This window comes from Marmota marmota, unplaced genomic scaffold (assembly GCF_001458135.2).
Source record: "Marmota marmota marmota unplaced genomic scaffold, marMar, whole genome shotgun sequence".
Taxonomy (NCBI): Eukaryota; Metazoa; Chordata; class Mammalia; order Rodentia; family Sciuridae; genus Marmota; species Marmota marmota.
This window is the reverse complement of record NW_025999924.1, coordinates 5,952,975-5,970,192: the sequence shown is the minus strand read 5'-3', so window position 1 is coordinate 5,970,192 and position 17,218 is coordinate 5,952,975. Positions and strand designations below refer to the sequence as shown.

The 17,218-nt window shown below is 35.6% G+C and overlaps 1 protein-coding gene across 5 annotated transcripts in view; it reads left to right on the top strand.

Moving 5' to 3' along the window:
- Positions 1–17,218, top strand: part of Map3k1 (mitogen-activated protein kinase kinase kinase 1) — a 76,504-nt gene that overhangs the window by 32,352 nt on the left and 26,934 nt on the right. For 4 of the 5 annotated variants that reach the window (XR_007346346.1, XR_007346347.1, XM_048800025.1 and 1 more), the window contains exons 2-6: positions 9,171–9,321; positions 12,380–12,580; positions 15,945–16,145; positions 16,517–16,633; positions 17,009–17,157. Coding sequence is in view for 3 of the 5 variants with exons in the window: in XM_048800025.1 (XP_048655982.1) it covers positions 9,178–9,321; positions 12,380–12,580; positions 15,945–16,145; positions 16,517–16,633; positions 17,009–17,157 (812 nt within the window). In the remaining 2 variants the exon portion in view is untranslated. Of the gene's footprint in view, positions 1–8,731; positions 9,322–12,379; positions 12,581–15,944; positions 16,146–16,516; positions 16,634–17,008; positions 17,158–17,218 lie in introns of those variants that run through there. The other variant, XM_015497357.2, reaches the window with a different exon arrangement.

Below are 17,218 nucleotides of genomic sequence, written 5' to 3'. Positions count from 1 at the left end.
TTTATTTTTATGTGGTGCTGAGGATCAAACCCAGTGCCTCACGTGTGCTAAGCAACTGCTCTATCACTGAGCCACAACCTCAGCTCTAAGAAAGATATGTTTTAATCATAAAATATTCTTGAGTAGCTTTCAAAATGCAATCCCTTAGACAAACTAAAGTTTTTTTCTAAATAACATGCCCTCTACTCATCATAATAGTTCCCTGGTCTGTAGTTGGCAATATTTTATGTGCATATTATTTTGTAGTTTTAATAGTGTGTGAAGTTTGTATCAGAGTTTGAATTTTACCAGTAATAATGTACTTAGCAATCCCTTGGAGTTTATTCAGTACTCGGTAGAATGTCAGTTGCTTTAAATATATTCATACATTTCTAACTCAAGAACACATGGTATAGAAGAACTACACAGTTAAAATACAGATTTACTTGCTTCTAAAGGGAGACTTGGGCAGACTTACACGCATTACTTACTAATTTAGAAGTTGGAAAACCTTTTGAATATCCTCCTCATTCTCTTTGAATTTGTTTACATGATCCCAAAGGCACTATTGGTGGTAGAAGTTACAGGTTGTTAAGGGCTGTGTGTGTCCATTATGTATGTTAGTGCCTTGATCTTTGTTGATTAGGAGTGATAGCAGCTACTGGCACCTGTTGCTCTGAGTGCTGGGTTGATAGCTGCAGGACAGGACAGGAAAAGGCCATGCTCTCAAAGCACTATCCTTTCCTCATCTAGGTTGCCTAGTGAATGGGTTTTTGCAGTGTGATTGTCCATTATTTTGGTTTTAGTTAATTTCATACATAGTCTTTACATTCCTATACCATGTTTTACTTTCCAGAAATCCTGTAATTCTTGGTGTGGATTACTTTAAAACTCAAATGGGGTGATATTTTAATAGAAACGAATCTATGAAACTAATCTATACTATAAATGAATTTATAGTACATGTATGGCAATTTAGAATGTTTTATAAATGTAAATCAATCAAAATCATTGAGATGTGGGGCTGGGGATATAGCTCAGTTGATAGAGTGCTTGCCTTGCATACACAAGGTCCTTGGTTCAATCCCCAGCATCATCAAAAAAAAGAAAAAGAAACGGAAAAATATATATATATTATATCACTGAGGTGATATGAAACTGATTATGTTTGTTGTTTATAATTATGTTCTTTGTTATTTCTCTTCCATGTTTTTGACATTTTATCATTAATTAGAACAGGAGAATTTTGAGAGAGTACTCTGTACCCCTCAAAGGACTAAACAGAGAGGTTTGTAAGCAATGCTAAGAAATGGTGTCCCTCATAAAGATTTCTGGTGTAAAGACGTTATAAAACTGATTATATTGTGCTATATCCACATTAAGAAATTAATAGTTCTTTGTTGTGCTGAGAGGACGTTTATTCTATACAGGGGAAAGTAGGTCTGTTTCTCATAAATAAATAGGAGTTGTGTCATCTTTAGCTCTCAAGGTCAAGCATCACTGAGTAAACTGGAATAAAATATTTTGGGAACTAATGTCATAATGTGAGCCATTTTTTATATACTGTTAGTTATTATGCAAACTTATCTGTGTTGTAAGTGTTGCATATTTTAAAGATGGCAGTGGTTTTATCCTTCTTGCTCAGAAGGAGGAAAAAGCCAACAACCAATGATAGTGCATCTTACTGGAAAACAGAATTGTCTCAGTGTATTGAGATACAGAGTTTTACTTTTGTTTTCCTGTTTGCCTAGGTCAACAGATTTCAAACACTTGTAAATGCTCATTTTCTTTTTGTCCTGTAGGTGAAAGAGACTGCAAAGGCACTCAGATCTGAGTTTAAATTCTGTATTTTTTACATAAACGCTTTATCACCTGGAGCATGTAACTTAATTTCCCTTGTCTTTTCTCATCTGTGCGATGGGATAGTAAGAGTCTTGTCTAGTGAGAATTGACTGAGCTAACCCTGTGGTAGTTGGTTGCCGGCCCTTTTGGCTTGTCATGCTGTTCCCATCCTTACCTGAGTCGTTCCTCCTTTTTTACTTTTTACCTGGAAACTTATATGAAGGGTGTCATGGTGGGCTGGTATTGATCTGGAACTTAGTTCCTCCCTTGCTGTCCTCTCTCCTGGGTAACAAAGCTTGGAAGTTTGGTAGTATATGAGTTCCTGCTGGTAGGAGGACTTCTCAGGTGGCTCTCAGTTGTGCCTGCCCCAAGTAATCCAGTAAATCCTTGAGATTCTTTGGCAGTCCCAAGAATCAAAAATTTTCTCTGTGTAGAGTTACCCAGATTCAAGACTGTAAGGAAAATCTTTATTTATGCTGAGGTTAAATTCTATTAATGTCCAGAATGGTTTTATTTGATCACTATAGTCTTAGTTGCTCCTATTATAACAAAGAATTTTTCTAATAATGAAAATAATTAATGTGCTTCTTTAATTTGAGTAGTAAAATTGTCACATTGTAAAACCTTTTAAAGCTTGTTTGTGTGATTATCAATAGAGATCAGCATAGATGTCTAATTTTTTTTCCCATTTTTAAAAACCTTTAAAATTTTTTTAATTTGTTATATATAACAACAGAATACATTACAATTCATATTATACATATAGAGCACAATTTTTCATATCTCTGGTTGTACACAAAGTAGAGTCACATCCTTTGTGTCTTCATACATGTACGTCTTTCCTACCCCTATGCCCCCTCCCTTCCCCTCCTTTCCCTTTGCCCTATCTAGAGTTCATCTAATCTTCTCCTTCCCCTTTCCCCCACCCCCCACCGCAGCATTATGAATCAGCATCCTTAAATCAGAGAAATATTTCAGCATTTGGTTTTTTGGGATTGGCTAACTTCACTTAGCATTATATTCTCCAACTCCATCCATTTACCTGCAAATCCCATGATTTTATTCTCTTTTAATGCTGAATAATATTCCATTGTGTGTATATATACACCACATTTTCTTTATCCATTCATCTACTAAAGGGCATCTAGGTTGGTTCCACAGTTTAGCTATTGTGAATTGTGCTGTAATAAACATTGATGTGGCTGTGTCCCTATAGTATGCTGTTTTTAAGTCCTTTGGGTACAGACCACGGAGTGGGATAGCTGGGTCAAAAGGTGGTTCCATTCCCTGTTTTCCAAGGATTCTCCAAGGATTTTCCACTGACGCACATTCTTGGACCAGCCAACTGAAGACTGTGGGATTGGTTCACATGTACAAAGCAAGATGCCCTCAGTATTAGAAGGGAGGTGGCAGTCCCACCAGCAGTGTATGAGTGTGCCTTTTCCCCCACATCCTCACCAACACTTATTGTTGTTTATATTCTTGATAGCTGCAATTCTGACTGGAGTGAGATGAAATCTTAGAGTAGTTTTGGTTTGTATTACTAGAGATGTTGAACATTTTTTCATATATTTGTTGATTGATTGTATATCATCATCTGAGAAGTGTCTGTTCAATTCCTTGGCCCATTTATTGATGGGGTTATTTGTTTTTTTGTTTTTTTTTTTTTTGGTGTTAAGATTTTTGAGTTCTTTATATATTCTGGAGCTTAGTGCTGTATCTGATGTGCATGTGGTAAGAATCTGTTCCCAATTAGTAGACTCTCTGTTCACCTCACTGATTGTTTCTTTTGCTGAGAAGAAGCTTTTTAGTTTGGATCCATCCAAACTAAATTTATTGATTGTTGATCTTTATTCTTGTGCTATAGGAGTCTTATTAAGTTGGGACCTAATCTGACATAATGGAGATTTGGGCTGACTTTTTCTTCTATTAGATGCAAGTATCTCTGATTTAATTCCTAGGTCCTTGATCCACTTTGAATTGAGTTTTGTGCATGGTGAGATATAGGGGCTTAATTTTCTGCTAATGTTTTAATAACAAATCAGACTTGACAGTGACCAGTCGTAGCAATGATGAGCACATGCTTTAGGGTCATACCTATAGGGATTTGAATCCTGGTCCTGCTACCCACTTACCAGCTGTCTGACCTAGCTTTTCCAAGCCACAGATGGTAATGACCTCATAGGACTGTTGAGAAGATGAAGAAAGTTCATACATGTAAAGTACCTAGTACCTTGTCTGGCATGTAACTTTTAACCCTTTCTGCTATGATACAATCTGGCAGTTATTTCTCCCTTTCACTAGGTGTTTCCTTGCTAAAGGTGAACCATTTAAGAAATAACTTTCTTTAAAAAAAATTACAGGGCACTTGGTAGGATTCCATTTTCAAGGGTTAGTGTCTTCTTTGTGCTAGGCATTGTATAGAACTAGTATTTTAGGCTCTTTGGGGTAGCACAGAACAGACATATGTTAGGGTGTATTTCTTTCCAAAGTAAAGAATCCACAGAGGCATTTCCTCCTTGCAGCATGTGCGAATGGCCCCTGGAACCTAGGCATTCATTGCCCAGGATGGTTACATGTAGCACTAGTTGTCTGTTTGCATGCGAAGGTACCCAGGAACAACTCTTAGGTTTACTTTTATTGACTTTCCATTGTTAACTACATCTTCTGACAAAGATTTCTCTTCACCCTATTTCTGTCTCATTCTTTTACTTACTATCTGGCTCTTTTCCTCTTTAATGTCATTCTTCCTGCAGTAACTCTTACCATGTATCTTTTAAATTCTCAAAGAGAGGAGATCTAAAATATACAATACGATTTAGTATAGAGGGTCTTTCCACTGACGTGCATTCTTGGACCAGCCAACTGCAGACTGTGGGATGGGTTCATATGTACAAAGCAAGATGCCCTCAGTATTAGAAGGGAGGTGGCTGTGCTGGGTAGGCTTCCCAGAAAGGGAATACCTTTTTTGGGCTGTACAGGAACATTTGGCACTGATGATAAAAAAAAGAATAAGATACAGCCTGTCTTGTAAGATCTCCCAATGTGATGAGGGAGACAGATACATAAAACATATACTTTATTTTAATACTCTATTACAGTTAATCTTTAGCATTCTGGGAAGGAGTAGCTAGTCACCATAGAACAGTGACAGGAAGTTCTTTACTGAAGGCATATGAGGTAGCAAAGGGTATTCCTGACAAGGGGGGAAATTTTTTACCTGCGAAGACAGGTGTGAAATGCCTTGGTGAACTTAAGAAGAATTGTAGTGCTACAAGAACAGGGCAGTGGTTGGTATTTAAGGCACTCCAGGAAAAGGGTCTCGTTGATGGTACTATGAGATTAGTAAGATGATTAGACTCAGACCTAGAAGAAAAACGATCTTATAGAAGAGAGGGGAGACCTACAGGTGAAACAGTACAGTCAACAATGGTGGTACCACACTGGTCAGATAAAAGGAGGACCAACTGGCTCTCCTGAGAAGGGGCAATTGAAGCACCCCATTTTTAGCAGGTTAAGTCTGTAGGTCTGGAAAGGGTCTAGGATTGATTACACACCCAACCTCAAGATGGAAAGGTCCTCGAAAATCTAGGTCAGTCATAAATTCATTCTGAGGAATGTTCAGAAACAAACAAAAAGCAAGAAACATCATGTTTCCTAAGTGAACAAGAATTCTGAAGATCAAGCCTGATCTTGAAAGTTTCTCATATTTATCTGGCTAAAACTTTGTTTCTATACTTTTAAATCTTAAAAGGCAGTTTCTCAAAACACATTTTTGCTTTGCAAATACTATCTATTATTTAAAAGTAAGAAATATATAAGCTGTTTTAGTTGAAATAACAGATGTGTTTCTAGATAATAACTATGGCAGAAACAACTCCCTAAAACATGTTTCCCTACCATAAGTTAGAGGTGGCTCTCATCTCTTAGTGACTTTGCAGTTATCTATTAGTTTGGTTTAAAAACGTGTTTATTTTCTGCTGTAGTTGTGATAATAATTGAATGGCAATTCATTGCCATGTACATACATACAAACACACTAACACCTGATAAAAATAAAAACCACGTCTATGTGATCTGTGAAGGTTATGTTAGGATTATGAGAAAACAATACAAGCATGTAGAAAAACTTGGTTTTTCTTTCCACATTTTGATTTTCATTTTTTTCGGAGACAAACTGAGTAGGAATGATTCCTTTCTGGCATGTTTGATTCTGAGAATTCCAATGGTTGTAAATTATAAGGGGAAAAAAATATCTGTTAATTGCAACATTTGCTCTGAATGTTAAGAGACATTTCAGAATTTAGATGTTAAAATATGAAAAGATACATATTTTAGAATTAATGCTATATAATCATGAAAAGACTAGAAAGAACACTTTGGTGTATATTTGCAGAGTAACTTATAAACAACAAAAAATCTTCATCTGAATAAAATCTAATTTGCAGATTTAGTCATAATTAAATAAAGAACCATAAAAAGATGAAGTAACATGAATAGTCATTAGGTTTTAAAGGTTTCCTTAGGACTGCTAAAGATATTAATAAATAATCAATGTTTATGTTAGTGCCTATATGTTAATGACAACATGCTTAGATATTGGCTATATAAATGAATAAAACATCTGGACCCTGCCCTCATGGAGCTTATACTTGGTGAGGGGTCGGGGGGTGCTTTGCAAATTGCACTGAGCACTTTAAAGGAAAAGTACATGGGCTGTGAATGAATAGAACTGGGAATTCCTAATTGAGACTAGGAAGGTCTCTGAAGACGTTGAGGAAAAAAATCTAGATGGAATGGGTAAAAATTAACTAGGTGAGAAGTAGGCAGAGTGAGAAAAAGCTCTGCAGAAGCCCTGAACAGGAAGGATCCTAGGGTTCTTGAGACAGTGAAAGAAGCAGGAGAGTGGGGTATATGCCTGGGACACAGGAGTTGAGGTGAGGCCATGGTGCTGAGCCTCAGAGGGCATTCCATACCTTTTGGATTTTAGTCTAACCGCAGGGGAAATCTGCCAGAGGATTTTAATGGGTAAGTGAGCTTAGAGTCTCTGTGGATTGAACAGGAGTAAGAATTCATGAGAAGTCCCCTTAGAAATAGGTTGCTAGTTCAGACCAGATACAGCAGCTCCACCTGGGGGAGTAAAAGTGGAAGATACATATTCTTAAAGATAATTTGCCAGTATTATCAAAAGTTTTCATTTGTACACATTTTGACCCAGCAATTCCATTTCCAGGCATTTATTGTAAAGAAAAAAACTCTCTTGTGCAAAAAATTAGCTGCTAGAATGCACATCCCTATTGTTTAGTATTTTTAAACAAGTGGGGAAAAAAAATAAATCATTGCAGACTCTTAAGGAGACTACACCGTCCAGTCCTCTGTGCATCTGGATGGGTGCCAGGAAGAGAGGCGCTAAAAATGCAGAACCTTCCTCTCCCCAGCTGGGGGGAAAAATAGAATTAATGAGAAGAGACCCTCTTGAAACAAATTTGGGAGAGGGGAAACATGTAGTCTTAGAGGGAAGAAGATAAGCACCTTTGTCTGGAAGCATAAGAATTTCTGGCATAAAAATGCACAGCAGTTCCACCCTGGGACTGAATTTTTTTGAGAACTAGGCTGGGAACCTAAGGGTACCTCAATACATTGTTACTGAAAAGGGAAAATTTTTGTTTTTTATACTGGGGACTTGCAAGTAAATTTGGGTAGGCAGTCAGATTACAAAACCTGAGCTTCCCTCAATGCAAGTATTGATTGGGATGAATTTTGGGCAAAATGTTTCTACCCCATCTCCCCATGTATCCCCTGTGTTCTTTCTCCTGTCTCTCCCTTCCTCGTTCTCCCTCTTTCCTCTCCCATCTTCCTCCCTTCCCTCCCATTTCTCTCTTTCCTTATCCCTTCCTCTTAGCTTTCTCCTACATATACCTGTCACATTAATATGACATAACCAGAACATGAAAAGAAACAGATAATTCTAAGTAAATGAGATAATCTTTCTTTACAAAAGACAAAAATGACCTTTTTTCCCCATCTCATGTTCATTTATGCTATATGACAGTTTTTCTGTGTGACAGAAATATTTTACTATATGGTCTTAATGTCTGTTTGCAAGATTCAACTCAAATGTTATATCCTCTTTGTTTTCCTAAAAATATCTAGACCAGTCCCTTGACAGTTAAAAACATGTTGGTTCCCACTCCCCCACAATGTCATTGCTTCATTAAAACCAGTTAAGCATTTCCTTTTTAGTGCCTATTTATTTTGTTTTAGATGTTTTTGCTGGTTCTTTGAAGATATTACTTCAAAGTTGTGATTAACTGAAAAATTCCTAAAGGAGTTTGAATTTGACTTTTTAGTAAGCTTAAGGTTATCATCTTTGGTATTTCCATATTTTCATTTTCCTGTTGGTAGCAAAAAAAAAATCAGTATTTTCTAGCTTTTCAATAACTGTAAAGTTATTTTCAATAACTTTACAAAAGTTATTGAAGGTAGCATCATATTTTAAAAAATGTTACTTCTCCCAGAATACAATTACTTTAACTGTTTCCTTATGAACCCCGTTGTTACATCTTTGCATGTTGTGTTTGTGTGTGTATGAATATGCATGCACATGTAGATATGAATATCTTTTTTTTGCTGAGAATGACACTTTACCTCTGATGTTTTGTGGAATCAGTTCTCAAAAGTTCTTAGCATAGAAGTTATTCTGGTACCTCCATATTATTTTATGAAGTAAAGATCAAAATATTTGTACTAGGTAATTTTTACTCTTTAGGTATGGAGTACCCAAGTGTTTTTTTGTGTTTTTTTTTTGGCTAGGAAAATACAAATTTAATAATATAGCCCTTGAAACATTATATTAGGATCATAGAAGATCTAGTTAAGTTCCTTGTTAAATATTTATTTAGTTCATTTCAGAACTAAATCCATGAGAAAATGGTAGTTAAGATACCCTTCCTTAAAAAGAAACAATAAATAAATAACAAAAATAGAAAATAAAAAATATACCCTTCTAAATACTTTTCTGCCTTATATATGACTGTGTTAGGGTGGTAGAATTAGAAGCAGTGCAGTCTTCATGAATGTGTTTGTTAATGTTTAATGCTTAGGATCCATTTGGGTAACTACCTGGAGCATCATTAAATTCATGTTATCAGACAACATTCAATACTCTCCACACAGTAGTATTTGTAATATAATTTGTAATATTTTCATTCCTTGCTTAAATCATTTGGGGCTTGTAGTAGTTGTCTTTTGGTTACATGTTCATTGGAACATTGAAACAGAACTGTTCTGTCTTTGAAATTATTTTTCCAGTATAAAGAGTCTCCTTTTCATTTCTCCCTCCATTTTAGTCGTGAGATGGAGAGTAAGGAAACTCTCAAAGGCTTGCACAAGATGGACGATCGCCCAGAGGAACGAATGATCAGGGAGAAACTGAAGGCCACCTGTATGCCAGCCTGGAAACACGAATGGTTGGAAAGGAGAAACAGGAGAGGTCCTGTGGTGAGTGACTGGGGATTACCTGCTCTAAAGCATAGGAGGAAATGGAAAATTAAGCGTAAATAGATCCCCTTGTAAGTTTTCATCTTCTTTATTTTAAATGCAGTAATTTTGTTTGCTTGCTATTCTGGCCACTTGAAACAAACCATAATTAAAGCTATGCTAATTGAGAAACTGTTGTAGGAACTTAACTGTTTGGTGGAGGGCTAAATGATTAAAGCAACACTGCCCTCTAATGTCAGTATCTAAAATTCTTTTATTGGAGCAGTTTTTCCAATATATTTTGGATGCTTTATCTCTAAAATAGGATGCAAGGATCTTAATTCCAGAAGTCTTCTAAGAAAGCAGAAAAACTAAATAGATACAAGGAGTTTAAGATTAAAGATGAATGAAAACTTTATGGGGTTTGATAAAAGATAACCTAGGTTCATAGATTGGGAAAGTTAGAGATACTCTATTCAAAGTATGAAGACAGCATTATGAAATACAGTTCTTTATTCTTATAAAGGAAGAAATAGATTCTAATTGTTACAGTGTCCTAGCACCAATCTATACCAACAAGTTTTTATGTTTTTTCTTTATAAACAAAGACTGCAGCATAAGATTCATCTAAACTACACCCCTATCAAATATCTAGCCTTACTTTCATTCCACATACCTGTTTAAATTAAACATAAAAGTAAAAATGTAGTCCTTCAGTCTCACTAGCCACATTTCAAATGCTCAGTAACCACATGTGCCTGGCAGCTGCCATTGGGGCAGTGTAGTTACAGAGCATTTCTATCATCTCAATACTGCTGGAGGTCTAGCGCTAATCAGAGTTAGATATCTCAGTAGCCCCGAAGGCTTTGGACACCCCTTATCACTGAGTGTCAGCTGTTACTTGTATTCTACCCACTGGTTCTAATTCTGTCTCATGGACTTATACAGAATAAATCTGTTTGTCCTTTACCTGCAAACTTTTTTGGCTACCTTGGTATTCACGAGTTCTTTCCTTTCCAGCTAAACCTAGTACATTTCTTGCATTTCTTCCTTACTCGAGATATGGATGGAAACCCCTCACCATTTTATTATTCTTGTCAGAGGATAAAAAAAAAATCAAGGCCTTGTCTTAGTAGAATGTTCTACTGAAACATCTTATAGAAAGTGGCAGTTAGAGGGGGAGATTTCTACTCAGTATAAAGAACTTTTGAATAATTAAAGCCACGTGAAGTTAGAATGTGCTGTTTTCTGAGCTCTTTGAGCTAGAGGTATTCAGAGTCTAACGCTTCTGAGAAACCCACAGAGCAGAAATTAAAACTTTTTAAAGGGGAGCCAACCATCTATCTTTTGTTATGGATAAATTAACATTTTCTAGTTTTCCAAAACCAAAAATTTTTTTCTCATTGTCCACTTTCCAGCAAATACTTAAATACCTTGTCTACGTATGTAGAACAGGAGTGAAGAGGGCAGAGGTGTGTAGAATAAGACACCTAACATATTGTCCCTAAGCTTAATTACCCCATTCTGCATTTTATGGTTTATAGATTTCAAATTATCCTTAAAAAGTTAACTATCTACTTGGTTTTGTTTATTTTTATTGTTTTATGTAAGTTACTTTATATTCTTCTTGAAACCTAAGTAAGCCATAAATATTTCCAAATGGGAAACTAAGGCTTATACACAATAACTAAAATATCACATGCATGAAATATCACAAAAGTACTTTGTGACTAGGTGCTAATGAGTGGGGTGTGCAAAGAGCAGTAAGGACTTAGGAAAGAGAATGTCAAGCTGTGGAGTTAAAGGACATTCCACAAAAGGTAGGATTTTAACCATGCCTTTAAAATGGATGAGTTTCAGATTTAAAGAAGAATGAAATTATGGCATTTGCCAGTGAATGGATGGAGTTGGAGAATATCATGCTAAGCAAAATAAGGCAATCCCAAAAAACCAAAGGCCTCATGTTTTCTCTAATATGCAGATGCTAATTCACAATAAGGGTGGCAGGGTTGGAAGGCACTAAAGAAAAACAGAGTTAGATTAGGTAGAAGAGAGTGAAGGTGGGGGTGGGGGTAGATATGGGGATAGGAGGGATAGTAGAATGAAACAGACGTTATTACTTTATGTATATCTATATGACTGCATGACCAGTGTGATTCTATAACATGTACAATCAGAAAAATGAGAAATTATACTCCATCTATGTATGGTATATCAACGTGCATAAATGCATTCTACTGTCATGGCTAAGTAAAACAAATAAAAAAATTTTTAAAAAAATGGATGAGTTTTTTTCACATGATGGTATGCTGCCTGGGACACTGCATGCTGGAGATGAGGATTTGGAGGAGAGTGAGTGGAGCACAGAGTGAGGGAAGGTTAGACAAGGTTAATGGAATAATGACTGACTGTGTAATAGAAGTAGTAGGAAGACCAGAAAGTTTGGCCTTTTGTTTATGGCTATATTCAATCTGAGAGATTTAAAATTTAAAAAAAAAAAAAAAAGTATTTTAAACTGAACTTCTACTTGAGATTCTTTAAGCTTCTGGCTTCTTTTGGTTTTCTGAGATATGTGTCTAAACTATTATGAAATGTAATTGTTTAAAAAAAATAAAGGGCAAGGTGGTTTATATTCATCAGTCAGATTATTTGATTACTTAAAATCATGCTGAGTTTTTCAGACCCTGCATTTTTTCAAAATAAATGAAAAGATCTTCATTTATTTAGTAAATTAACTATAGATGTTATAAGTGCTTATTTTTCACATTTGTTGGTTAACTTTTGATTATTGATTTCAAATATTAAATGAGTTTGGGCATATAATAACAGTACCATTTCTAAAATGTTGTTCAAAAACATTTTAACTAATAAGAAACCATAAATGACTTGACTTTTATATAAGTAAAAATGTCTTTAACATTTATGGTTTAAATTTTTAAAAAATAAAGTAATACCAAATAAAATTTGGTATAATTTCTGGTATATTTATATAATCTGATTAACTTCCTAGTCTGTGATATTCAAGTTCATTTATCATTTATATTTTTGAGTAACCAAATATTGAATACTTTTTATTTAGGTGGTAAAACCAATCCCTATTAAAGGAGATGGATCTGAAATAAATAACGTGGCAGCTGAATCTCAAGGAGAGGTCCTGGCAAGTGCTGCTTCACCAGCTCCCAAAGGCCGTCGGAGCCCATCTCCTGGTAGCTCCCCATCTGGTCGCACAGTAAAATCAGAATCTCCAGGAGTAAGGAGAAAAAGAGTTTCCCCAGTGCCTGTAAGTTAACGTTTTGACAAATATATTAGTTTCTATCATTTCTAGACTCATTTATAATACAGAAAATATTGCCCAGCATTCTGTTAGAATTTCAAAGTATGATCTAGATACTCATGTTGGGAGTGGGGGTGGTGTCCTGAGACCTCTTCTGATCCATTAGGTCAAACTAATTTTTTAATAAAATATGTTTTTTGCATCTTTCACTGCACTGGTAATTGTGGTGGGTAAAACTTCTGGTGACTTCACCTGAAATAAGGCTATGACAACAGAATTTTTCTTCTTTATTGCTATATGTTGGCCATTAAAAGAAACAAAAGCCACTTTTACTTAGGAATGCCTTTGACAGAGAAATAGAAATTAATTTTATTAGGTCCCAACTCTTATTAAATACACACCTTTTAAATATTCTGTGATGAAATGAGAAGCTTTCATAAAGCACTTCTCCTCCATGCCAAAATATAGTGGTTGTCTCAAGGAAAAACATTCATGTGATTGTTAGAGTCACAAAGTGAACTAGAAGTTGTATTTTTATGAAATATTATTATTTGAAAAAATGACTGGCCAACAAACTATGATTATTCAGACTTGGGTATTTGGCAGATATTTTTCTGCCAAACAAATTGAGACAAACTCTTCACCAATGACAAAATTTGAGATTTTAAAGCAAAAATTAGAATTTTAGAAAAGTCATATTCACCACTGTGAACTTAACAGTTTCCCAAGATTTCTCTAATGAGATAGGTGACACCAGATGTGATTTTTTAAAAAAATATTGTAATGAAATGTGAGTGTTTGGAAGATCTGCATGACTCAGTGAACTCCAGATGAGTATTATGTGGTATAAAACAATGATTTCATAGGATCCATATAAAGTATAAAATAGGTCATCTGGATTTTAACCAGTAGGGAAACATTGTTGGTGTGATTTCATATTTCACGTTACAGCTACTTTTAAGAAACCACTTTTGAGCCTTGGTGTACTATGCATAATTATTTGAAAAGTCTATCAGAATATTCCTTTGTTTTATGTCTACATAACTGTGTGAGGTCGGTTTTCTTTCCTACACTTACCCTGGCCAACACGTTATATGTCAGCAGATTGAATGCAGAAGTAACTGAGAATCCAACTGTTTTTTATGTTAAGCCAGTCATCAAAGAGATTTGCAAAAAAAAAAAAAGCAGGTGGGCCCTTCATGACAGACACTTCCAGTGATGGGATGGATGGATGTTAAACTTTCTAAAACTTTGAAGCCAATGAGTAAATGGAAAAATGGTTAGAGAGTGACCAAAAGGAGGAGCTTTGGTTTTCCTCAGATCTCAAGTTGTGAAAGAACATAGATCCTTCTAAAAAAGTACATTTTCATTATTAACACAATAACTATCTTTTAGTAATTCCCAAATTTTGCATATTGGGCACAGCTCAGCAGAGGTGGCTTTCTGCTCCCCATGGCATCTGCTGAAGCTGGACTAGCTAAGGGTGCTTCCCCATTCACATGCATGGCTTCTGCTGGAAGGCTAGAGTAGTTGGGGACTATTGGCATCCCTTTGTCATAGCAGGGTGCCTGGATTGCAACAGTGTTTCAGGAGGGCAAACTGCAACATGCAAGCTCTTCTTAGCCTCCACTCTATCATGTTGGACTGCCTGATTGCCCAAAGCTAGCTACCTGCCCAAACCCAGTATCCATGTGTTAGGGTTTACACAGGCTGTAAATAGTGGGAGGTGTGGTTCGTGGGGGTCATGGTGGTAAAACTATATAGAAATATAAACAGAATTGCATCCCACATCTCCCCCAACCCCCAAAAGAATCCCACTCTTAAAGCAAATTAACCAGGAGGCTGTTGGTCTGGAGCTGTTTTTGTACCTGGAAACCAAACTGACCATTGGCCAATCACAAACAGCCAGCCAGCCAACTGGTTATATAACTAGGGACCACCAGATAAGGCAAAAGCCTCCCTGTGGCCATCCAGCAATTACTTTGTGTTCAGCCTATAGAAGCTGATTTTTTACTTCATGCTGCTAAGGTAAAGCTCTCTGACTCTCTTCTAGTTTTGAGTACTGCCTGATTCATGAATCATTCTTTGCCCAAATAAACTGTTAGATTTATTTAGTCTAAAGTTTTCCTTTGAACAGCGGACTCTGCCCAGCCTTAGGCAGTTGCTAATCTGTTTTCCCTCTTCTGAACACTTCATATAATGGAACCATACAATATGTGGTCTTCTATGAAAGAAGTTAGTCACAGTCAAGTTTATCCATGTTCTATTACATGCATCAATATTACATTAATTTTCAATTGCAGAATAATATTCTTTTTTATGCATATATAGTATGTTTTGTTGACCCATTCATCAGTTGAGCTATTTTCACCTTTTGGCTATTATGAAAAATGCTGCTGTGAACATTCATTAACAAGTTTTTGTGGGGGCATATGTTTTCATTTCTCTTGGGTTATTCCTAGCAGTGAAATTGCTGAGTAACATGTTTAACATTTTGAGGAACTGCTTATAGTTTCCCAAAGCAACTACACACAGTATTCTGGTTGCTTTGTGCTCTTGCCAACATTTATTATTTTTAACTATTCAGCTGTGCATCCAAAACAACCAGTATTTTTACTGGGTAGTGATGAAAAGAACAAGTTGTAGGAAAATCAGTGAAGTATAGTAAGAGCAGTATGTTACTCCACAGGAAAGTTTTTGTCAGCCTCCACCGAGGTTTATTTACTTACTTATTTACTTATTTTAATTTTTCTTGGTACTGGGGATTGAACCTAGAAGCACTGAGACAAAGTCTTGCCAAGTTGCTGTGACTAGCCTCAAACTTGTGATCCCCCTGCCTCAGCCTCTCCAGTCGCTGGGATTCCAGTGAGATGTTTTAATCAAGAAAGAGTATCTATAGAATGTATAATAGAAGGAGTTCCAGGACAGTGTTTGTAAGTTCCAAATCACCAAAGAGCATTTAATAAAGCCTTAAGTAGAAGGCAGGAAGTTGGATGTTTAATTTTTACCCCTAGACATAGTCATTTTGCCTGCTGCTGGAGTTTACTTTTTATGCTTTTATTTTGGTTTATATAATACTTTCAAGCATACTTTTCAAATGTTTACAGAGTAATTTGTGAAGTTGACCTGTGGTTCTCACTCAGCCAGAGTTATCACCAGTTGTAAGGATGACTGAGATTACCAAAGTTCACCTGAGATGAGTATATCAGGACAGCATTTTGCCTGACTTTGCTTCATGACACATTGAAGCATTTTTTTTTTTTTTTTTAGAATATAATCTACCATATGGGTGTCTAGTAGACTTTTTTTTTGACTATTAACTTCTTGTTGAGAAGTAAGAAACCTAGAAAACAAAAACACTGTCATAAAGTTTCAGAGCGGCAGAATCACACCACCTCGAAGAGCCCCTTCCCCGGATGGCTTCTCACCGTACAGCCCTGAGGAAACAAACCGCCGTGTGAACAAAGTGATGCGGGCCAGGCTGTACTTACTGCAGCAAATAGGACCCAACTCTTTCCTGATCGGAGGAGACAGCCCCGACAACAAGTACCGAGTGTTTATTGGGCCACAGGTAGTATTTGTCACCATCTTATATTGTATTAGCATCTGGTACTAATTCACATTTACATACTATCTTAAATTGAGATCAGTTAATCCCCTTGAGTAAAGTGAGTTTAAAATGTATTTGGGGGCTAATAATGTTTTTCTTAAATGTATTTATGAGATTTTTTACTATGAGTCAATACCTTAAATAAATTTGATCTTTTTAATAAGTTCACTGAAATAAGAGATTAATTTGTAGAAATATTTGTAGACTTGTCTTACATGTAAAGATAATGAAAAACATTAATATACATTTTCTATAAACATTTTAAAAATATTAAGAAAGTGATAAACCACAGATTTATTAACCCATCAGTTTTAATTCTTTTAATTCTTCAGAACTGCAGCTGTGGGCGTGGAACATTTTGTATTCATCTATTATTTGTTATGCTCCGGGTGTTTCAACTAGAACCCTCAGATCCAATGTTATGGAGAAAAACTTTAAAAAATTTTGAGGTAATTTTTTTTATAAATACTTTGGAATTTTTAAAATTGTGAACAAATTTATATATTTCTGAAAGTTTTCTTCTATGAGCTCCAAATTTAAATAAACAGTGATCATTTTGAAGGTGCAAAGGTATGTAAGAAGTATTTGGTACTGATAGTTTTCTTGAGATCTCTTGAATGATAAATTTTTTTTTTCTAAAATGAATAAAACAGTGAACACTGAATATTTTTCTAAGTAAACTGTGTTCTTAATTTTGAAGCTCTTAAACCGGCTTTATGAAAAACATATGTAAATAAAAGATGAATAATATTTCAACCACTAGAACTCTTCATATGTATAATTATGGCACAAATATCTTTATTACTGTCTTTTTCCAATGTTAGGTTGAGAGTTTGTTCCAGAAATATCACAGTAGGCGTAGCTCAAGAATCAAAGCTCCATCTCGTAACACCATCCAGAAGTTTGTTTCACGCATGTCAAATTCTCATACATTGTCATCATCTAGTACTTCTACATCTAGTTCAGAAAACAGGTTAGTACATTTTAAGGAATTAAGCATTAATTTAATTTTTTAATTAGAGGTGATTTTTCAT